Here is a 22,909-nt window from a genome sequence, read left to right as displayed (position 1 = left end):
TTGACCCCAAATGGGGTCCCGACCCACAGGTTGAGAACCATTGTTCTAGACTAACTCCAACTTACGCAACTGAGAAACTATTGTGGATTGGCATTTAAGTGCATCGGTATGCTGGATGTTGTTCAGATATATTTTAATCCTAATCATTGTGATACTAAACTCCAATAGCCACTTAAAATGCCTGGACAGTGAAGATAACCTTGCAAACTTCAGAAAATGTTAATATAAAGCAGTCAACAACAGTGTGTCTGCTTTCTCTTAATAATCAAGGTTGAAGACAAGGATGGTTCTGGAAAAGGGGGACTTGAACATCAAAAAATGTATGTGTAATTTCTAATGCCTTTAATATACTACAAGCCATTACAGAATAACACTATCCATACACAAGACAGTAAAGGTAATATAATGTCTGCTACCTGAAATTATTTATAAAAAGCATACAGACACCTCTCACAACTCTATTAGCTTCTGCTTCCCTATCATGGGAAAGACAGTATGTGTTTTTTTCACATATAGCCAATTATCTTCATTGTAGACTCTCCAGATAGCTTCATTCATACATTTATGACTTACTTTCTTCACTACAAAAAAAGCATAGACAGATGCAAGAAATGCAAATCCACAACCCAAGGAGATATGTTCAGTCACACAACACCCGATTGTAGTCTGAACTGCATGGTTCTGTCACCTTATTTGCTATCTGCATGAAAGACTTGTTGTTTCTATTGACAACACTGGAATTTCTGCCCTAAAATATTCAGAGAATAGAAAGAGCAATGAATTAGCAGCAGTCAACCGTATATAAAAGGGTAACACTGCAAATGTTGGTGGCCACTTTAAATAAAGTTGTTGGGCCTACATACTAGAAGCTTTGCAGTGTTGTGACATAAAATTAGGAATGAAACACTATCAAACTTATTTCCATGTCTGAGTTTGGGTTCTGATATGCCCAAATCTGTCATTTTACCTATAGCTATTTTAAGCCCTGCCAGTAACATCTAATTACATAAGAATATTATAGGGCTTCTTACTTGAAAATGATCTTCAGTTGCTTTGCCACCCATGTTAAGAATATTCATTGAACTGGCACGCTTCATGCTGGACAGTAAACATGCAATGATAAACCAATCAGAAGAGCTGAAAATGGAAAGCTCTGAATACACAAAACATATATAACAAGAAAATAACTCCTACACTAATAACATTATTATGACTGAAAGAAATACAATTTAGTATACACACATTTTCCTATATTTATCACAAAAGATCATAAAATTTAAGATTATTTTAAGTACCATTTTCTTAACAAATTCTTTTATTCTTAACTGGACTTTAGAGCTTCTAAAACTTAAACTGTATCATATTGTTTCAAATCATTATTTTAAAAGTAGATATAGTACTATCTACATTTTTTAAAAAAATCCTTTAGTTAAGAATGTGCCATTCATTCTTGGTAACTGAATGGACAAACGATTGCCCATCTTGACTAGTCCCTTAATATCTTTAATTTAAATTAAATAATTTAAATTATTGGTTTTTAGATATTCTCTTTTCTAGAGATAGTTTCTTGAATATAATACATATGAGGCATTGCCAAAATTCTGCCCTAATATTCCAACATTAGCCAACTGAAGTCCACAATCTGCAAAGGAGATTTAGTAGCAAATCTTACTGTATTAACCAACATAATCAACTCTTAAGCCCCAAAAGATATTATTAACATATTTAGCTGTAACAATGCTTATAAAACCTTGTAGAATTTCCATGGTATATTCCAAGATTTATTGAACAATTACCCTACATTGAACTACAGCTATAATAATTTAAGGGCTTCTAAAATTTAAGAGGGTTACCCTTAAGATTTAAAACCAAGTAGCATAATACACAAATTACTATTTTTCTATATCGGATGTGCTTAGCACAGCAAACATTTGCACTAACTTTAAATTAAGTAAATATAGGCAAAACCTGGATATATGCCAGCTAGGATTCTTATGAACCTTTAAGGTCTAAAACAGTAAAGTCGGGTGACTAATTAAACTTTGATGCTTTTGGATGAAAAACTTGAGATAGCTGGCTATTACTACCCAGTCAGTTTACATTAGTCATTTGATAAATGATAAGATAATAGATTTTTTATGAGAAATTTGCAAGTTTTCCCTTCACTGGCAAGGCCAGATTGTGGTGGCTGAAATTACTTGATCTTACAGACTTGTGTTGTGAGTAAAGCAAGTGTATATTAGTAGACAGGCACATTGTATCTTTTGGCACAGGTTAACCAAAAGACAGCCCCAGCAATACACACATATATATATTGTTCTCACCTATGCATTCCTAATGGCAAGTAGTACAAGCCTTAGAAATTCAAGAAAATTTATTATAAACTAAGGTATACAAAATAAGAAATATTTACACTGCATTAGTGCCAACAATAACAATATATTTCAGCATATTCAAGAACTTCAATGCATGCATATTAAAATACAGGTGTTATCAACATAAAGTAGTAAGTCATGCAATATTTACATGTTATTTATTTATAAATATATAGTTAAACACATATTGTTAATCTAAAAATGTATAACACAGCACAAATATGTACATAAACTCTGTTTGTAAATGAAAATTATCCATAGATGACACTGAAACATTAAACAATCAATTTAAAAATTGACTTCATACCCAAGGTTTTCTCTGATATAAATTTAATTGTTTTGGAATACAAGTAGTATATGACCATTGCAAATACGGGAAGCCTTTGGCAAGACAAAATCCAGTTTTTACATGTTTCAAAATTTCCTTTTGCATTAAAATCTGCAACTAGGTCATGATACTATTATTCTTGCAGCACCATTCCTTCAAGTACAAATCAATAAGGTACAGAAAAAATACTGAGGATTTTAACTAGTATCAGCACTAGATAGCCCACTAAAGACACTAGAGGGCTGTGTAAAACATGAGTGTGTAAGGCCTGAGACTGGAGAGGAGGACATTAGCATCTAGAGGCCTACCAGTTAATTTAGAAAGGTGGGTGCAAGAAGCCTAGAAAGTTAACTGTGGCTATAGAGTACAGATATACACAGTCTGTGACTTCTTTGCACTGCACTGGGCAATCACTGTTTATGGCTTCTTGTCTGTAATAAAAAATTAACTCTAATCAATTTGATCTGAGCATATTCTGCCTCTTGAATAAAGAAAAAGCTATTATTTACTGCTGAGTGCTAATTTGATTTCCTTAAGCATGTCCAATAAACCATTGGCCCCAAATTCTAAGTTGGAGGTGGGTAGTGGTATAAATTGTTCTATAAAAAACAAACAACCAAACAAATCCAACCCTAAAAATTGACATTATGAGCCAATATTTTACTGAACACACATAAACTCCATCATATACAGATATCACTTCAAATGAGATACTAGTTAGAGGTTAAACTGCATAACAATTTGTATTAAATAAAAGTAGATTGGAATCTTGTTATTCTTCTCTTTGGGCAAATTCCCACTTGCAGCAGTATTCAAGGTATCATACATGTTGAACCTATGGATTTATGATTCACAAACAGCAGTTTCCAAGAGTGTAAGTCTCTTAAGGCAGGCTGTCAAAAGCAGTTTGTGATACTGCTCTGAGACCTGCTATTTTGATTCTAACAACCATCATGGCTATTTATATAAACAATGTTTTAAATTGTTTCTTAAATCTTAGCATAATAATCCTATTTAAAGAAATGAAGTGGCATGAAAGTAATATAGGAACATGAAAGTAATATAGAAGAGAAGATATATAATTATCAACAGTGACAATTTGAATATCAGAATTTAATTTTTTATAAAGAACTCCAGCAGTGCCAACTTAATTATGGCAAAGTAAAGTTAATTAACACAGAATGTAAGACTTCCAAGTTTCACACTGTAGCTACCTAAGATTTTTTTCTGAATGCAAAAACTCCTTCAAAGCTCATGTTCTGGTAATTATCTGGACATATGCAGGTAGGGTTTGGTTGTGGTTTTTTTTTTGGTATAGTACAGAATTTACATTCTTGGAATTTCCTAATAAATTCCCATCCAAATACTAACAAGTTCTGACCATCCTTAACTTTTCTGAGATCAGGTAAGTTTTGTTGAGTGCTCCCATCTACTGTGATTTACTGAATTAGGACAGATTGGAAGGTTTGAAAGCAAACAACCATCTTGGAAAAAATAAAAACAGTGGTTCGAAAAGGAAAACCAGTTTTTTTTTTAATTTAAAAGAGGGAAACACTGCAATTCTTCTGAAGGAATTGCAAAAAAAGGAAGAAAAGTTAGAATAAATGAGATGGGAAAATATTGTAGCTTGGATTAGAATAAAAATAAAACAAGCAATTATAACAACAATAATTGTGAATTTAGAAGGATACTACTTCAATTGTAAGAAATTTTTTAAAAAATAACATTGTATTTGAACCCCAGCATTGTTTTTTGATCAGGTAAACAAACTCTGAAATATTATAAAGGCAATTCATATGGGACAAATGAATGATAATTCAGTCAGTAAACCTTCCTTTTTCTTAAAAATATAGGTAATTCTCTTTCAAAATTGAGTATGGAACTTTATAAAGTAATACACAAATCTTCATTTGTTTCCTTCTCCCCATATCCAATACTATTCAAAAACTGATACGTTTTTCACTTGTGTAGATTTATTAGTATAGATTTATTTATCAAATTAATAGAAATAGCTCTTAATGAAAATAAGGGCACTTAAATAATATTGTTATTTAACAATATTTTATAGAATGTATATTTTCAGAACAAAGTGGGTTGCTCTTTGGGAAGCAATGAAAGTAGTTAAGTATTTTATTTGTAAAACAAACTTTCTTTAAAAGTGATGAAAGAATATGCTAATGCAAAATTTTAAAGCAATATAAAAGACCTGCAAAATGTATACAATTTTTTAAGTTGTTTTCAAAGAGAAAAGGCTGGTTTTAGAAGGCAAAATGTGCTTAAAAGAAACAGAAGGCACATTTAAGCATATTTTAAGGAAAGAAGTAAGTGGCTTTGGAAATATTTTGCTATTATTTATTGACTAAAAATCTAGTAGTTCAGAGAAAAAGTATCCCAAAAAAGTTTAATTGTCTTATCAATAACCTAAATACTGAATATTCCAAACTAGAAAGTGACAGAAATAGAAAAGGTTATGGGATGAAGGCCCTTATGGTTATAATAAGCCAAATAATAATCACAAGCAGCAAAAAAGTAGCAAAGTAGCAAAAAAGAATCACCTCTAATCTAGATTCTTGTTAAAAGAAAGGCTTTCCTTTCCTTTATTACTGTTACCTGTTTTTCAAAGCACCATAGTTAGAAATAAAGACTGGTTTCTATATTTCCAACAAGGATTGTCTCCATTGTTCTTATTGAAAATAGCATTGCGTAACTTCTTGTAACAGTTAATACTTTCATGTAATAAAATCTGTAAGTTTATTTCCTTTGACCTGAATACAACTCAATCTCTTTCTCACTCCCTCTCTCTACACACAAACACACACACACACACATTCCAATAACATATCTCTGTATATTTGGAGTGCGAAGTTATTCATGCTTTTTACAAAAAAAAAATCAAACCATATGATCCATAAGGAAGAATGAGCATAGATTTCAAAATGATGATATTGGTCGCAAGTATATCTTTTATGCACTACACGGACTGGATAAAGAATTTCAGTCCATTTTAATATAACAATAGTTTATTCGCAGGAATTCTAGACAAAGTAGATAAAACAGCTTTTATTAATATGTGAGAATTGGAAAAAAAATATTACATGTTTACATGTTTAATAAATGTAAACAAGTACCCAATTAAATAGATCTGTACAGTTTCAACAATCTAGTTTGATTAGATATTATATATACATGTGTCAATTTCTCATGTACCAATTAAATCTTAATAACTCTTTCAGAATAAATTAAAGGCTCATATTTTATTAAGGAGAACCTGCTGAAATTCCAGCCAAGTGCATTAGTCATTCTATGTGGGAAGACAGAGCAGTTAATTCTTGAACTAGTCATTTATATAATATCAAAATTTTTACAAAGCCATAATACTGTTTACAATCAAATTAAGAGCAAACTTTTTACAACTGTTTAAAACCAACTTTCCAGAACATCCTATGTACTGCATTTTTGTGAGAACTGCTTCCTGATTAAACTTGTGTATTCTCACAACAGATAAACCCATTTCACAGCAGGATAGGTTTAGGCATAATTCAATTCCCATGTGTTGCAACACATCTAGAAATAATTACCCAGGACTTTCTCGTGAACTTCCTCCCTTCAGTTTTCTAACCAGCTTCTCGCTGCTGCGTCTAATTGAAGCACGAAGTTTGCTAAAGGAACCACTGCGTTTTAATGATCCACTGCCATCCTGAAAAAAATGAGCATGTTTAAAACCACCGAATCATTCATCCTTTGTCAGAGTTTAGCGATCACAACTAAACACCAGTTGGTTATGTTCTGCTGTCACTAAAGTTATAAGCAAGTATCTCAATTTCAAACAAAATTTAACAAAAAGTTATTCTTAACAGATAAGAGTTGATAATTTCCAATATCACTTTGAACCCTTAATTCTAAGATTCTGTGATAATGGTTCTGAGATGAGTAGATTAAAATAAGCACAGAGCATATTATCTGTCAGGGGTGCATCACTTTAAAGAGTTCACCATGATGACAAGTTAACCAGGAATTATAATTCTCATACATTTCAATGAAGCAAGTTTTGGTAGATAATTTTAATAAGATAAAATGATTTAATTATCTGAACACTTAATTGCTCATTTCCACTGAAATTAAATGAACATGTATTAAAACAGTATAGGTAAAGGCAATTCCTTGCACAATAGCCAACATTTCTATTAGCTGCATACTGCAGTCCATGCAAACCATGATGCAGTAATAAGAATACAACAAAAGTCCACCACCAAGCAGTAGCATTGTAGTAACACCTGAGTGAGCAAGATTTTATTGAGGCTCAATCTCATTTGGCTCATACATAGCAAGCAGATATTAAGAACAGAAGTATATGATAGCAAAAAACATTTTGAAGTTCTTGCACTTTAACCTTAACAGTATTCTAAAAAGTTAAGATGCAAGTCCATAATTTTACAATAATATATTTGGTGGTATTTTAATTCACTTTCCAGAAGACCAATTTACATGGTGAAATATTTGTTAACTTTATTCTCTAAGTAACTTGTTTATGCTTTATTTCAAGTTACTAATACCTTGCTGTTTTGGAAATTAAATCTTTCCATATACAAAAGGTCAGAAAGTAGTACGCAGAAGACAGAGACAGACGTCAGTTGGACTGAGTTTATTAGACAAATACACAAAGTTACCCATCACCAAGATTAGTAGAGAAAAGCATAATTGCATTTTCACATGAATACTAAACAGCACTGCTATTTTTGAATAAGCATTAAGTCAAGACATCTATATTGATGTTAAACCCTGTTATAAGTCTAAATACAATATAAGCATGTGCCTTACATTTTGAGTGTTTTTTAACTAATTACTCTGTCAAAGTAACCTTCATGCCATTTTAATTTCTTGTGTAATAGCTTAAACTATCTTTCATTATAGTGAAACATCTACTTATGAATTTTCATTCTTAGTTTTGTTAACTCATCTGTTACACAGCAAATGGTTATTAAGACTACATTCTAGAAGACTACATATCTGGCAAAGCGACACATATACAAGAGAAAGAGATCCCCTGTCCCAAATGAAAGAGACACCAGCACTGAAGAAGTGGCCATTTTTACAGGAAGTATAGCTGTGACAAATATCTTAAGGGATTGCTAAATTCACAGCAGTCAGTAGTGGAGAGAAGTTAGAGCTTGAAGATGGTGTACGCCCGTCATGCAGGAGACAGTATTAGAGTCAGAAAAGGCATCTAGGCCTGTCGGACAGAAATGGAGAGAGAAAAAGCTGGATGAAACTGTTGTGGAGGAAGTTCAACAGTTTTCAGTTTCAAGCTTGTTAATACTTGTTAACAGTATTTCTAGGTCACATAATTATGTGAATTGCTGTGTATAAATACTTAGCAGAGATGAAAAAAATCTAATATTTTTAAAATGAAAATAAAAGCCTTTAGGCAGGCCTTTATCTTCTATTGCAAAACTCTTAGTATTCATCATTCTGTGATTATGATATAATTGAGAACATATAGATTTTATAGCCAACGAATTTCCATTTAAAAAAGCACATCAGCCAAAGGGACAAAAAAACCTCAAAAAGAAAAAATCGGAACAAGGTAGAATAATTTAACTTTTAGATACTATGAACAATACCAATGGGAATAAATGTGCTCCTAATAAATGCATTAATATTCCTAAAACTTTATTATACTGTTAAAGTAGCAAAGCAATGAACAGATGCAGACTGCCCAGCTTTCCCAAAAGAGGCACGCCTCCAGTCCTTTAAATTAAAAAGTAGAAGAAATGGCAAGAGTTTTGCAACCACAAATTGCCTAAACAAAAGTATACTATAAGATTTAAAAGATACCTATTGGAATACTTGTATTATAGCCTCAACCTTTCTTTGAATAAATACTATTTATCAATTCCTTTTGTTGTTGTTCTTTCCATTAACTGATTTCCACCTAGATTTCAAGGAGGGAAATGTCAGTTCCAAGATGGGTGGTATACAAGTTTCATAAATAATAATAAATTTACAACCACAATTTATGTTCGCTGATTTGAGTTATTTATAAATATAATAAAGATGGGATAAAAATAAATAAATACATAAATGTATATGTGTTTTCTCCCAAGCTTTGATTGTTAAAGCACTTTTGGGAGAGAGAAAATAGTTGCAACATGAGGAAATGATTAGAAAATAATGAAAACTACTGAAGATTAGAAAACTATTATCCATGAAGAGGATCCCAACAGTTATACACATTATTAGGCACATTTATTCTTATTGGTAGACTTTCCAAAATTATCACAGCACAGGAGCTACACGGTATGTTAAATATTTAAAAGTTTTAAAGTAACCATTTTTGTATTTATTGTTTAAAATATTGCCTTGACCACTTCTAAAAGGAAGAATGTTGTTAAGAATATGGTGTAAGAATGAATAATAAAATACCCTGAATGGATGCAAGCATTACTGTCTAGGATAACCAGCCCTTCTTTTAAAAGAAGACTTTTGAATATAATATTTATTCTTAATCAAGAGGCTGTTCTGAAAGATTTTAAAATGTTGTACATTCAATTAAGAATATGTAAGTATATATTGTATCCCAATATGCATTTGAAGTCTATTTCCATTGCAATTACTTGCATTCATTCCCTTGAAGACTTCTAGGAACAGAATGGCAGATTAAAGATGGCTCGGCAAACAACGCAGCTGAAATTTGCAGCTAAGAATAGGGAGCTGACAAGTAGATCAGCTCCTTCAACCCCCTCTGGTCAAAGAGAGAACACAAAGGTACCCAAGTTGTGCTCCATACAGTTACTTCTCCCAAGTAGATTGCAAAGCAGGACTCTACCGAGTATGAGGTAAACTGGGAGCTAAGGAAATTTGCCATACTTACTCCACTTTTGGAAATTGCCTATTAATTGCTTTAAAGAAGCTACACCTTCAAAATGACAAGGATAGAAACAGTGAGTGAGTACCTTCAATCCTTAATGTAAAAAAAATGAAGATGTATCTTTATAACATTTAAGAATTTAAAATAAAATATTAAAAAGCAAAACAAAGTTTTGGCTACAGAAAACTTTGAAATATTGGTTTTTGTATATTAAGACTTTGAAATTAATTTTAAAGAATAAATGTATTTTTATGAGAAAAAAAAATTGCTTTCGATATTGGACATGTAACAAGATGAGCAATTTATAATGGCATTCAGAAACATTTTTGAAGAACTGCATTGGGACTTTGAATCAATGCCAGCAATACTGTGTTTTGTTGGGAACAATCTGTAAATGGATGAGGCTTTAAAAATTAAGAAATAAATAAAAATGAAATAAAAAAATTGCAGGGAGCAATTAGAATAATTTATTTTTGTTGTACTTAAAAAAGAGGCTGTTTCAAGAAATTCAAAACAAGGATCAACAATTATTTGAATGGATTAAAGATTGTTTTATGTAAAAAGGAACACAAAGTCAGTTTATTTGATCAGGGTTAAAATCGGACATGCTATTATTTTGCATGTTCTTTTTGGATTTGCTGACTTCTGTAATGAAAAATATTTTGTATTGATTTGCTTTCAGTTAACACCAAGTTATACCTTTTTCGCTATAGTTGCCCCACTTTCTAATGTTAAATTTTAGTCTTTTGTTTGAGCTAAAATATTGGGACCGCTTTGTGACTTCTAAATGTGCATTTATTTATGGTGAAGGGCTGAGATATTGAATACTGAGTTTTACATCTCTTAATTAATGTTATTATTTTAGGACTTTTTGCTGACACCTGGATCGGATAAGACATTATTTACTTATTTGCCTATAGTTAAGAGATATGGGATGAAGAGCTTCATATGTATTAATTAAGGAGCTGAAGAAATAGTGATATTGTTTATATTTGTGATGACAGTGGAAAGGTCCTTTTTCTTTCTCTATTTTTTCTTTCTATTTTGTTTTCTTGCACTTTTTTTATTCTTAGTTTGCATTATCTTTTATTATTGTAATTAAAACTTTTAATAAAATTATTTTAAAAAAAGACAAAGTCCCTTTGGAGAGGTTTAGTGAGATATTAAAGTGAGTTGGGAATGTAAAAGAGAAAGGCTGAAAATCCCTATTGTATTAAATTTCTGTCCAAATAATTATTTCAATATCACAAACTGCTAGGATTATTTTAAAGATGACATTTCAGGCAAAGATAACATTTTAAACAATACAAAATGATTAATATTCTTAGAGAAGAATCTCAAATTCAGTAGTGTTTTATAAGAATATGATGGATGTGTTTAAATTACAGCTGCTTTTGACATGATTTAAATCTAGTTTACTCAACCCCAAAGACCACATATTATTCAAAGCAGATATTTCCATTTTAAAGAAAGTCATTTATTGATCAGAATATTTTAAATATGGACTATTTGTGACCAAGAAATACTGTTTATTTCTTTGAATGCGTTATCAATTGCAAATCTGCATATATCTTAATAAAAAGTAAAACACATGGAAAAAATGCATCTTTCTGCACTTGAAAACTGAAGGCATGCCAAGCAGAGAAAAAAAATCAGGGAAGAGTACAGTACACAGTTCTAATTCCAACAGGATAAATTAAAGAATAATAAGGTAATGGTGTTTCTATTATATGCTGATTGACTGTCTTAGCACTGTTAATAGTAAATCAGAAAGAAAGTCAAAGAAAAGTCAAAGACGAGCAGGAAAAAAGTCGAAGAAGAAAGGAACAAAATACTGTAGAACCACCTCTAAAATTCAGGCAAGATTTTAGAGCAATAGAAGACATCTCCGAAAAATATCCCAGTATTGAAACTAATCTACACTTCCAAATGCAAGATGAATTGCTATTGGTTTCCAATGTATTATAAAAACAAAATTATCATGATGCGCTTATCGTGAACAATAATTGTATCTGCTCAGGGTATTCAGTTACAAATCAAAGCTAGAAAACTATTTGCTGCTACAATAAGCAAGAATCATTATAACAATGATAAAGTTATCAGACAAATAGAAAAACAGGTTCAATCAATACTGGCTTTAGAAAGTGCTTTTTGTTTTAATTTTATGGCACACTTTTTGCATTACCCAATGGGAGCAGATGGCATGAAATTAAAAAAAAAACATTTTTTCTAAAAAAAATACAACAGACTTCGCTGATGTTTGGAAGCAGTAATTTAGCCAGTTGTAAGAGTCAGATTTTATTTTTGCATTTCTAGTGCCATGAATTTTCAGAAATGTTGAATACAGAAGTAGATTCTGCAGCATAGCTCACAGCATATAGGTGGTCTTAGACTTACGATGGTTAATTGGGACTGGAATTTCTGTCATTAAGGGATGCAATTGTAAAGTACAATGCTAAGTGACCACATCACTTGGCAATAGCAATCCTGGCAGTCTTCATTGCAGTTGTTAATTGAATCCCACTGGTGAATAAGCAAGGACCCATTTACATCCAAGCCATTCCTGGCTTGATCCCTCCCTGTCCTGAGCCCCGGTAAGTTAAGGGAGCCTCCTCTTCAGCACTCCCACCTTCCTATCTCCTTTCCACCTCTGCCTTTGGGCACTTTGCACAGCAGTACTCCTTGGCGGTGGCGGCGGCAGCAACAGTGGGGCTGAAATAAGAGGCCCAAGGCCTTCAGCAGTCTTAGCCTGCCATCACTGCCCCCTGGAACCCTTCTTCAACCTCAGCACCACCCACAACGTAGAGCCCACCCTGCAGCCAACTAGAGCCACAGCACAAAGTCCCAGTCATCACCACTGCCCTGCACTCTGCAAGTCCTACCACACCCAGCTGATCTTTACCATCTTCTTCCCACTGATGAGGCATGCCCAACCTGGCTGTATGTGAGGCAGTTGCTGACTATGCCAGACCTTCTTCCTGAGGGTCATTCTCTAAATCTCACAATGCTTCAGAAATATTCTGAGGCCTTCCGAAGCATTATAAGAATGGTGTGCATAATTTAGGCAACCGTGAGTCCTATCTGAGGAATGGCATAAGTAGACCTGGGTGTGGCTGGCTGGGCCTATTTTAGTTCCACCACTATCACACCATCGCCGGTGTCGCCACCACCAAAGAGTCCATTGTACAAAATGACCAAAAAGACAAATAACGGATCGGGGGGTGGGAAAGTGAGAGGAGTTGAAGAACCTATGCAATCATAAGTACAGCCAAGTTGCCAAGCATCCAAATTTTAATCACATGACAAAACCAGTTATTTAGCACCATGAATGAATGTTTGTTAAATGAGGACTACCTGTATGGAAAAAAAGTAGATTTCATTTATGCAGAAGTTCTTTTCATTTTGTTTTCACAATACACCGTCTAGGGTTTTTTTCTTTTATATCATTCCATCTGAGTTTATAGCAGTGTTTGTTTCCTGAATCAGCAAACTTTTTAAGTAGTAAAGAACACAAGCATGTGACTGTCATACTTTGCTTCCACTAAAAAAAAACAACCATTAGCTTGATTTAGGCCCTATATTAACTAGGACATTCAATCAGCATTCAAGCACGCACAGCAAGATCCAAATATTAATTCCTTGATTTCCCCCATTTGAGTATTATCCAATTAATTTTAAAATATAAAAAGCAGGATTTTTCTTTTACTCAAATCTGCAGATAAATATAAACCAAGAATATTTTATAACACCAACAGAATAAAAACTTGACTGCACTGTGTACTGTACTCACCCCATTCCATTCTAAGCTCATACTCACTTCTTCTCCTCCATCTGGTCCACTCTCATACTTTACCACATCAATATTAAGGCTCTCACGGCTTTGCCTTCTCTCTATACTTTCTGGATCATTAAGTACTTCAGCAACTTTTTGTTTGTGAACATTGTCAAGTCCCTATTACAACAAAGAAAGACAAAACAAACATCAGCGAGTAGCTTTTCAAATCAAATCATTCAGAGACTCTGCCTAAAACTCACAATAAATGAAGATAAGAAAATCCTTCTATAGTTTCCAAGATTCTATATTTATCTCCAGAGTAGTACTAAATATCCTTTACTAAAATTGCTTCCTTCATCTTGTTCAACTTGTTAGGGCTTGACACTGGAGCAGAGATTTGGTTGTGTCTCTTTCAATCACACTGAATGCACAATGGATGGCTCACCCAGGAGTCCTCAGTCTCTGAGCAGTCACTAAATAAGCATTATACTTCAACAGAGTCCACAGGATTCATCCACATGGCCTATCTTCAACATGTATGGCCAGTAACAGTGTTGCTGGACTCCAGGCACTAACCCAAATGGGTCACAAACAGGTTGTGCTTGTGCTGAGGCATCATGTACTCAAAGAACAAGCAACAGTGCACAGAGCATGAAACTGGTGCTCAGGCTGGAGGCCCATTCTTCCCCAGCCAAAATCATCATGCCATGAATTGTCTATCTGTTTTGCTGGTTAGGTGTGTGTACACTCCATACATGTTTTTGGTTCTTTCTTGTCAATACTGAAATACAGGATACCTTTCTATATGCAGTAACTGTCTTTTTCAAAGATAGTTTGAAACCTCCATAATCAACAAGACAAAAGGGCAATAGCTGAATAAAGCTAACCATTATCAACATAGTTCAAATTTGTCTCCCAAATCTATGCAGATCACCTTGATTTGTTGCTGTTTCTTTTAGGCTTTCTGGATGCATCTGAAAAGTAAGTTTTCTGGATAGCTCTTGCAAGTTTTTTACTTCGGTGCTATCACTGATCATTTGTCCTTGTTTTTTATGCATTGCTCCATTCTCTAGTGATCTTTGTTTATTGATTTGGAGACTGGTATTCATTTAAAAATGTAAAAAGGACTCCTTTATGGTCGGCCTGCTAAGCTCCTATGTATGCAAACTGTGATCCTATGCGTCACTGATTAAACAGAGGTGCTTAGACAGATACTGAATGGTCATTTGTCAAAGATGCTAGCACTCGATTCTTGTACTGGGCACAGACTTGGCGTCAATGACTTTTAAGAGCGCTTGGAATTGTTATTTCCTGATGTAATCAGTGGTGCATTTTGCTGCAAAGATATCCTTGAACCTGTTGCTTTGGCCTGTTTATGGCAGCCTTTTTAATATTTCATGCAATAAAGGAATACATATCATCCATTGTTCCTAAATTTATATTTGTTCTGCTCTAAAATAATGATTATGTAATATCAAAAATTTAAACACTTTAAACATTTTGAAAAACCTTTTTGTGTTATAGTATGGTACTCGCCTGTTTACGGGACCTCATTGCTGCCTCTTCCAGTGTTTCAGCAGCCTCAAATTTGCCTTGACGTCTGTAAAGTGCTCCAAGATTCTTTAAAGTAGTTGTAACTGTTGGACTGTTAATTAAAAATCAAAATTATTTTCTGACAGCAGTCCACAACTACCTGTTGTTGCAGCAATCCTGCTTAAGATTGCAGTGGAAGATTAAAAGCCAATGCTCATCTTAAGCCTAATTAATAAAGTAATGGGCATTTATTTCCTAACTGCATTGAATTTAAATACTTGTTTGCTATGGAAATGTCCATGCAGAAATCAGTTTTAATATTATAAGTGATTTTGGAGAACATACTTGCAAAGGGCATAAACTGTTTTCATAGTTATTTTAATCCATTTTATAGCTACACTAGTTCTAAAGCAATAGCTTTAAAACATACAAATTGTATTATCAATTTTCATTTATCAACTTTGTTCAGTTTTTTTTTAAAAAGAAAAACTGCATAAAAATATCTGATATATAATACTCTGCATTGATTTATCATTCTTTGCTCTTACAGCAAGTGTGAACACTTTTATTCCAGTAAAAGAAGTAAAACCACCTCTTAATAACATTTTACAAGTTCAATGCTGTATCAATATTAAAAATAGGAATTATTAGAAATGAAGAGCAATAGCAATAACACAAATATACGAAGTGCTACTTCCTTTGGTGCTCCTTCTCTCAAGGCATAGTGGTGCTTGTCTAGCATAACCACTTTAGGCCATAAAATGCTTTTAATCCCTATAGTAAATCCATTAGCTGAATCAATCAAGCCCTTGGCAGAGCAATACTCTGTAGCTAGGTTCTGCAGAGGGCTTTGCAAAACAATTTATTCAGGCAACTCAGGAATATTCTTGAGAATATTTAAGATTTTTCTCTAGACCATACTGTTCTGGTGGATGGTTTTATGGTTTCTGTAAATAAATCCTCTGAACTGAAAATAGTTTGAGATAGTTTACAGAAAACATTACAGATGGAACAGCCTTTTTTGATCAAGAACACTGGAAACACTTCAAATGCTTCTGGTTTCAAGAATTTACTGCCCAAAGCTGCAACCTCTCCCACTTTCCAAGAAGAGGCTGGCCCGGTGGGAACAAAATCTTGCACAGTTCTCTAGAACTACTCATTTTGGAATCAACAAGTTTGCACATTGTTAACAAGTTTCCCGAATAATTGTAACCTTTATAGTTTTAAAAGAGCTATTAAGCTGATAGGCCCCATTAAAATTCTAGTTTGGAAAATTGGCGGCTGCTTTCATGAGGCCACCATGCGGCCCAGGAAAAATCACACTGTTTTGCTGCCTTAAGCGGTTTGCACAATACTGTAGAAACTTTCTGCAGCTCTAGAAGCAAAGCATAGTGGTTTGTCCCTGGGCTGCATGGTAGCTTCATGGAAGCAGCTACCATTCTGATGTACCTGCAAAGAATTGGGGGGGTGTTAAAAATGACAGCTCACCACCTAGGGAGCCTCATCACCATGCAGAGAGTTTCAAAAGGTAAGTGAGGAGGAATATGTGTGGCCTCATGAGGTAGGCATCCATCCTAAGACCTGTGGGGACCAGGTGGGGGCAAAGACCTGCAGGGACTGGTGGTGGGGAAGGAAAAGGCCAGTGGAGACCTAAGGGCTGGAAAGCAGAGCATGGGGGGGGGTCTTGGGAGATGGGGAGAATTGGGCCTGGGCCTCTGCTAGGCCTCCAAGGGCCTCCCCCCGCACCTGAAGCACCCTGTGCTTCATTTAACATTCCACACATTCATTTAACAGCTGCTTCAAGGAGAATTGGGGGGGGTGGGGGAGTCATTAAGCAAGGCTGTCTCGTTTAATAGCCATCACTACTTGCAACCATAATGGGCAAGCTTCATTACAGTGGTATCTCGAGGACTACCTATAGCTTTGGTAAAATGATCATTTTCTTATACATCCCCTACAATGTTTTGAAGAACGTTGAATGTTTTGAAGTAAGACATAGGCCTATCTAGCCGGGATAAAATACGTTTAGTCCACTGATATCACACCACAAGCATCAAGTGCAATAGACAAGCAGGAGATTGTGAAAGTTAGTGTTCTTGTCACTGAACCCAAAGAATTAAACAGAAAAAGTTTGCACACTAGAAACTTCACATCTCCTCTTTTAAATGAAAAAAATATCACATTAGAAAGCAGAGACTCTGATACTATGACACAATTTTAAAAAATGATTTAGGCTTTTTTACCCATTGATTTCTTTTCATTTCAGAATTCATAGCACTGGCCACAGCCAAATGCTAGAAATGTTTTGGGGAAAATATACCTACCTGTCAACTTTGCAAGCTTTGTACCAGCCTCCGTATTCACCAAATGTAGTGCCATCTTTTTGTTTTCCCTAAAGTGAAAATAATATATTAAGGAGCAGAAAAGTGGAATACAAATTAACAACAACATATTTACTTATAAATACATTTCTGTTCTTTAATTCCTTACTTTGCATTCTTCTCTCTCCTCAGCATGCATCCAGATCGGTTTGTTTTCATCTATGTAAGAGTAAAATATTGAATTGTGAAATAAAATTACCACACATTCCAGAATAATGGTTAAGGAAACATTTTATAAATATATAGAAAAATCTATCCTAGACTCTGCTAGTTTCTAAAACATCTTAGTCAGTATTAACTTGTAACTTGCACTTCTACTATTGTAAAGATTCTAATTTTTTTTAAATAAGGTGAATGCCACAGAAAGTTGTCTTATCCCACTGTGTCAAAATGCATCTAGCTTACTAGAAGCTGTGGAAAAAAGATCTATAACTCCAAATTGTTCTATTTAAAGTAGCTTTGATCTCAACCAGCCTTCAAATAGCAGGTTGAGAGAACACTGCTGTCTGCTAAAGCATATGAAGTTTTTCATTTATCACAGTATTTCTGACAACTCATGCATCCTTGTTGACATAACCGATTTAGTGTAATGAAGCCACTATACTGAAATTACTATATACAAACTGTATTTTTTGTGTGAAATAACACTCAGCTGACTTATTTTTATTAGTACTATATTTTACGACACTGTGCAGAATTTTATTACTTATGAAAAGAGGCCTAAAAGCAGACGGATAACTGTAACCAATGTCATTTGAATGTTTTGCTTTTAAAAATGCTTCTTCCATCCCTTATTTATTATGCACTGAAACAACCTGTGACCTCCTGAGTCATCATTTTAGAGCTATTTCCTTAATAGATTCCTCAATGCATTCAACAATGGCAGAGCTTCTAATGTACTAGAAATGTTGTTAAAAGCTTCAGGAAGTTATTCAGAAATGTACCTGTCTCAAAAGTAGCCCATGTTGAACTCTATAGCACAGTCAAATTTGAATTGACCATGGAAAATGTTTTAAGACATTTTATATTATGTTTTATAATACAAATAAAATAAGACATAAAATGTTTTATAAAATTAATCAAATTTCAGTGCAACAAGAGTCATGGCTCCTGGATTTTGAACGCATTCTGTAAGTTAGCCTATTTGAAATATCGTGGTTGAAAATTTTTTGCTCTATGGTGCACTGTTATGCCCAGTTAATGGTTGCAGACATGAGAGTTTTAGTAATATATTGGGGGGGAGGGGAGAGAAATCTGCTCAATTTAAAGGGGAGGTTGGGTATGCCTCCACTTAAGTACAATTTGAAATATGTATCACTTGAAAAAATAACTGTGATCAGATCTGCAGAACTAACATAGAAATAAACACTTTTAATATAAGAATGTCTAAAATTTGTATTATTTTTAAATATGTAACATGCCATACACCACATCATTTGGGGGGAAAATCTGCATGTCTAACATTTTTTCATAATATAAACATTTACCATCCACGGAGCCAAATTCTTTTTCATGGGCACGAGTAAGAATCTCTTTGTACAAAGTTTCTGCTTGCTTAAATTTCCCTTGTTTCAAATAGCAGGATGCCTGAAGAGAGAAACCATTACTTTAGCATATCTTAAATTTAAATGTCAATATTATCACTTGTGTAAGCATTTGTAGGACGAACCAGCAGCTAAGGCACAGTGTTTTGAAACCCGTTTCAGATATTCAGCAAGGGAGAACTACAATGGGTTGCTTCTCTGCTTTTTATTCTCCTATACAAACATACCAAATTATTCTTTGTTTTCGCTACATTTGGATCATCTGGCCCCAGTTTTGTTTGGTAGATCTCAAGTGCTCGCTGATAGTAGTATTCTACTTCTTCATATTTCCCCTGGTTCTGACATAGTAATGCCAAATTATTTAACTGTTTGGCAACATCTGGATGGTCTTTTCCCAGCACCTAAAAATAAAGAGGAATTTCACATTAATACATTTTTTTTTCTCAGATACAGTTAATATCCATTTGATTGAGGTATGGAGATAATCTTTATACTCTTTCGTCAGCCGACCTACATATATTAATTTTTTTATCAATTAATGGCTGATTGAATTACTGCTATCACATTTACTTCTCTAATTTTTCTTATATTTCTTATATTCTTATAATGAATTTATTACAATGAATTTTATTTTTAATATTATAAATGAAAACTCTTATATAAAAATATTGCAAACTATCTTTCTCTGAAATTAACCACTTAATTATATCCCAAGCCCAAAATTTGACAATCAACATTAGCAGGATTTATTTACATGCAATGCAGATGTTAATGATTTTATGATTTTCTTGTTAAAATGCTTTAAAGTTTTCAGGTATAACTTTACAGCAGGGGTGTCAAACTGCCGGCCCATAGGCCGGATGCATCATCCCAAAACCGCACCCACCCCATTGCCGGCAATGGAGAAAAAGCTCCGATACGTCGCGCAACGTTACGTGATGTCGTGGGCTTGACATGCCTGCTTTACAGAATTGCTTACAGTTAAACAAGTATGGACAGCTCTAATAAGCAGTACCTTTACTTGGAAGTTTTATATAACGGTATGTGGGAAAGACCTTTGGAGATGGGGTGAAGAAAAGCTGCATGGGAATAATCAAATAAGAGAGGGCATAGCTCTCAGCTGGATAGTGGGCAGAGCAAGAGGCTCATAAGGCCCCTCCCTAGTTTCTTGGTTTGTAAAGGAAACAACAGATTTTTACTTTCAGATTTGCAAGATTCTATTAATGTAGCTTTACAATAAAGTAGAATTACGGTCATATTTCCTGTCTGGTCTACCTGGTAAGGCTGACGTTTTGGATAAGAAAAGAAAGTACCATGAATGATTCTTCCATTGATTCTATTTACAAAAACATATTGGAAGGCCAAAGCAAATTTTCTAGCACAATTATAAGTTGTTTGGGGAATACAATCTTTCATAGAACACAAGAGTTATTTAAAAGTTAATAACTACAGGAAGTCCTTGACCTATGATCACAACTGAAACAGTTGTTAAATGAATTTTGCCCTATTTTATTACCTTTCTTGCCACAGCTGTTAAGTGAATCACTGCAGTTGTTAAGTTGGTAACACAGTTGTTAAGTGAATATGGCTTCCCCCATTGACTTTGCTTGTCAGAAGGTTACAAAAGGTAATCACGTGACCCCAGGCTACTACAACCATCATAAATATGAGTCAGTTGCCAAGCGTCTGAATTTTGATCACATGACAATGCCATCAAATTGGAATGCTGCAACGGCTGAAAACAGTCATAAGTCACTTTTTTCAGTGTCGTTGTAACTTTGAACAGTCACTAAATGAACTGTTTTAAGTCAAGGACTACCTGTAGTCTCTGAAGGGTTTAATCTAGAGTATTTTAAGTAAACAAAAGACTGGGCAATTATTTTGTTGTGATATGCCAATCATATTAATTTAAATCTACCACACACACATATAAAATATTGAAAATCCCTGATTATATAATTTCGTATTATTTCTTCAGACTTTCTTCTCATTTATTTATACCTCTCCAACTTCATTAATTTTTTTATTCCATCATGTTGATAAAAAAAAGCCCTGTAGGAAATTATCTTTGTCCCCTATTGCTCAACTTCCCAGCGTCCATCATGGCATTCTTACTGCTTTCTTCAGAATACCCTTTTGCTCTCATGCTCTCAGATTTTAGCTAGCAAAGTGGAAACACTTCCTAATCTTTTTCTTTTTAAATTAGAAATTCTGTGAATGAAAAAATATTCATAACAACTATTTTTAAAAAATGTTTTAGCTCTTTCCCCGCCCCCTGCAGCATGTGCTAATGCTTTCACTGGGGTTTTTTTGGTATGCAGATTATCTTATAAAACTACTTGCAAAAAAAATTATACAATCTTCCTTGTTAACAACCGTTCCTGTCCTATTACAAATATTACAAATAGTTTCTATAACTCTGGTGGCGAACCTATGGCACGCGTGCCACAGGTGGCACACAGAGCCCTCTCTGTGGGCATGCGCGCCCTCGCCCTAGTCCTTCAGCTGAGTTTTATAAAACCTTTCCGCTTTAGGCCTCCGCCACCGTGTGCAAAAAAAAAAAAAGTTCAATCAATCAATCAATTTCAACTTCTTGCGGGGAAAAAAAAGATCTCGCAAAGTTAGAATTGATTGATTGAACTTTTTAGTCCCACCCAGTCTACTGTTACCACCACAGCCACACCCACCCAATGGGCCATGCCCACCCAATTGGCCACACCACCCAATGGGCCATGCCCACCCGGCACCTGACAATACATAAGTGAGTTTTGGGTTGCAGTTTGGGCACTTGATCTCTAAAAGGTTCGCCATCACTGCTTAACAAACTGCCTTATATCCATATTACACCAAATATTTATAACAAAAAAAATCCTAGTTTTCTTCTTTAGTCTGCATGCATATAAGTAGTCCTCAATGTACCACTGGTTGCTTAGCAACTTTTAAATTCTGACGGACCTCTCCAAGATAACTACAATCCAGTTCTGAAATTCCAACAGCCACCCGCCACCAACCCCCTATCACATAACTTGGGAACTGGCCTACATGGCAGTTTGCAGAATCCTGCAATCACATAACCATAGTTTATGATATTTTTGCCCAAAATTGGTATTTACTTTTGGTTTTCGGCAAAACCGGACCATAGGAAATAGTTGGTTCATTTAACTACCACAATGTTTACTTAACAAGCATTACAAAAAAGATTGCAAAATCTGATCAGTCATGTGGATGACCCGCTTTATGACTGTCATAACTTACAAACATAATGGACAGCTCCATTTCAGTCGTATGTTAAGGACTACTTGTACTGCCAATATTATAATTGTAAGATAGCTTCAACAAAAATAACTGAGGGCAATATTTTAAATATAATGGTATTCTGGTTTATATTAATATTTATTTATTGGATTCTAAGCTAATTTTACTGGCTTCATTTGTAATTATTGTGTTATTTGGTAAAAGTATGTGGCAAGTTATTATTATTACAATTTTAGGAATTATTTTTCTACACTACCCAAAGCTAACTGTTACCTTTTCTCTGATTTCCAAAGCTCTCTTGCATAAAGGTTCAGCTTCCTTGTATTTTCCTCTTTTCCCATAAAGTACAGCAAGATTATTTAAAGTTGCTGCAACCTGCAAGAAAAACCAAACACTAGATCAACTACTATACCTGCTGAAATGATTTTTAAGTTAAATAGCTCACATACTTGTATTTTAGTATACTTCAAGAAATACAATTATAGACAATATCAGTTTCAGCAGAGGAATATACTTGATACATATATCAAGAAAGTAAATAAATAAAGCTAAAAAGATTTGTATTGTTATTACAAATTCAAAACAATTGAAGGTTCTCTAACTTCAATTATGTTTAACAATACACTTTAAAACCTTCCACTCAAGTTTAACATTAAAATGAATTTTAAGGAACAGAATATGTGATAAGAAAAACAAAAATCTGCACTATATACAGACCGCGGGATGATCTTTGCCTAAGGTCTTTTCACGAATGGCCAGGGCATCATTCAGTAAATTTGCTGCATCTTTGTATTTATTCTGGTCCCTAAATTGGGAAGAAATCATTAACATACACTAGTTTATAAATGTT

The 22,909-nt window shown here is 34.1% G+C and overlaps 1 protein-coding gene across 1 annotated transcript in view; it reads right to left on the bottom strand.

Annotated features, from left to right (window-relative positions):
- Window positions 1-22,909, bottom strand: part of KLC1 (kinesin light chain 1) — a 33,018-nt gene that overhangs the window by 5,506 nt on the left and 4,603 nt on the right. The window contains exons 5-14 of the mRNA XM_015813237.1: window positions 22,777-22,864; window positions 22,333-22,434; window positions 19,032-19,205; window positions 18,748-18,847; window positions 17,370-17,419; window positions 17,204-17,271; window positions 14,883-14,991; window positions 13,362-13,523; window positions 6,282-6,400; window positions 1,032-1,098 (exon numbers count right to left, since the gene is read on the bottom strand). Of these exons, the coding sequence (XP_015668723.1) occupies window positions 1,032-1,098; window positions 6,282-6,400; window positions 13,362-13,523; window positions 14,883-14,991; window positions 17,204-17,271; window positions 17,370-17,419; window positions 18,748-18,847; window positions 19,032-19,205; window positions 22,333-22,434; window positions 22,777-22,864 (1,039 nt within the window). The remainder of the gene's footprint in view (window positions 1-1,031; window positions 1,099-6,281; window positions 6,401-13,361; window positions 13,524-14,882; window positions 14,992-17,203; window positions 17,272-17,369; window positions 17,420-18,747; window positions 18,848-19,031; window positions 19,206-22,332; window positions 22,435-22,776; window positions 22,865-22,909) is intronic.

The sequence above is a fragment of the Protobothrops mucrosquamatus genome, unplaced genomic scaffold (genome assembly GCF_001527695.2).
Source record: "Protobothrops mucrosquamatus isolate PMUCROS unplaced genomic scaffold, P.Mucros_1.0 scaffold145, whole genome shotgun sequence".
Taxonomy (NCBI): domain Eukaryota; kingdom Metazoa; phylum Chordata; class Lepidosauria; order Squamata; family Viperidae; genus Protobothrops; species Protobothrops mucrosquamatus.
The sequence above is the reverse complement of the archived record's forward strand: the minus strand, read 5'-3'. Positions and strand labels throughout refer to the sequence as shown.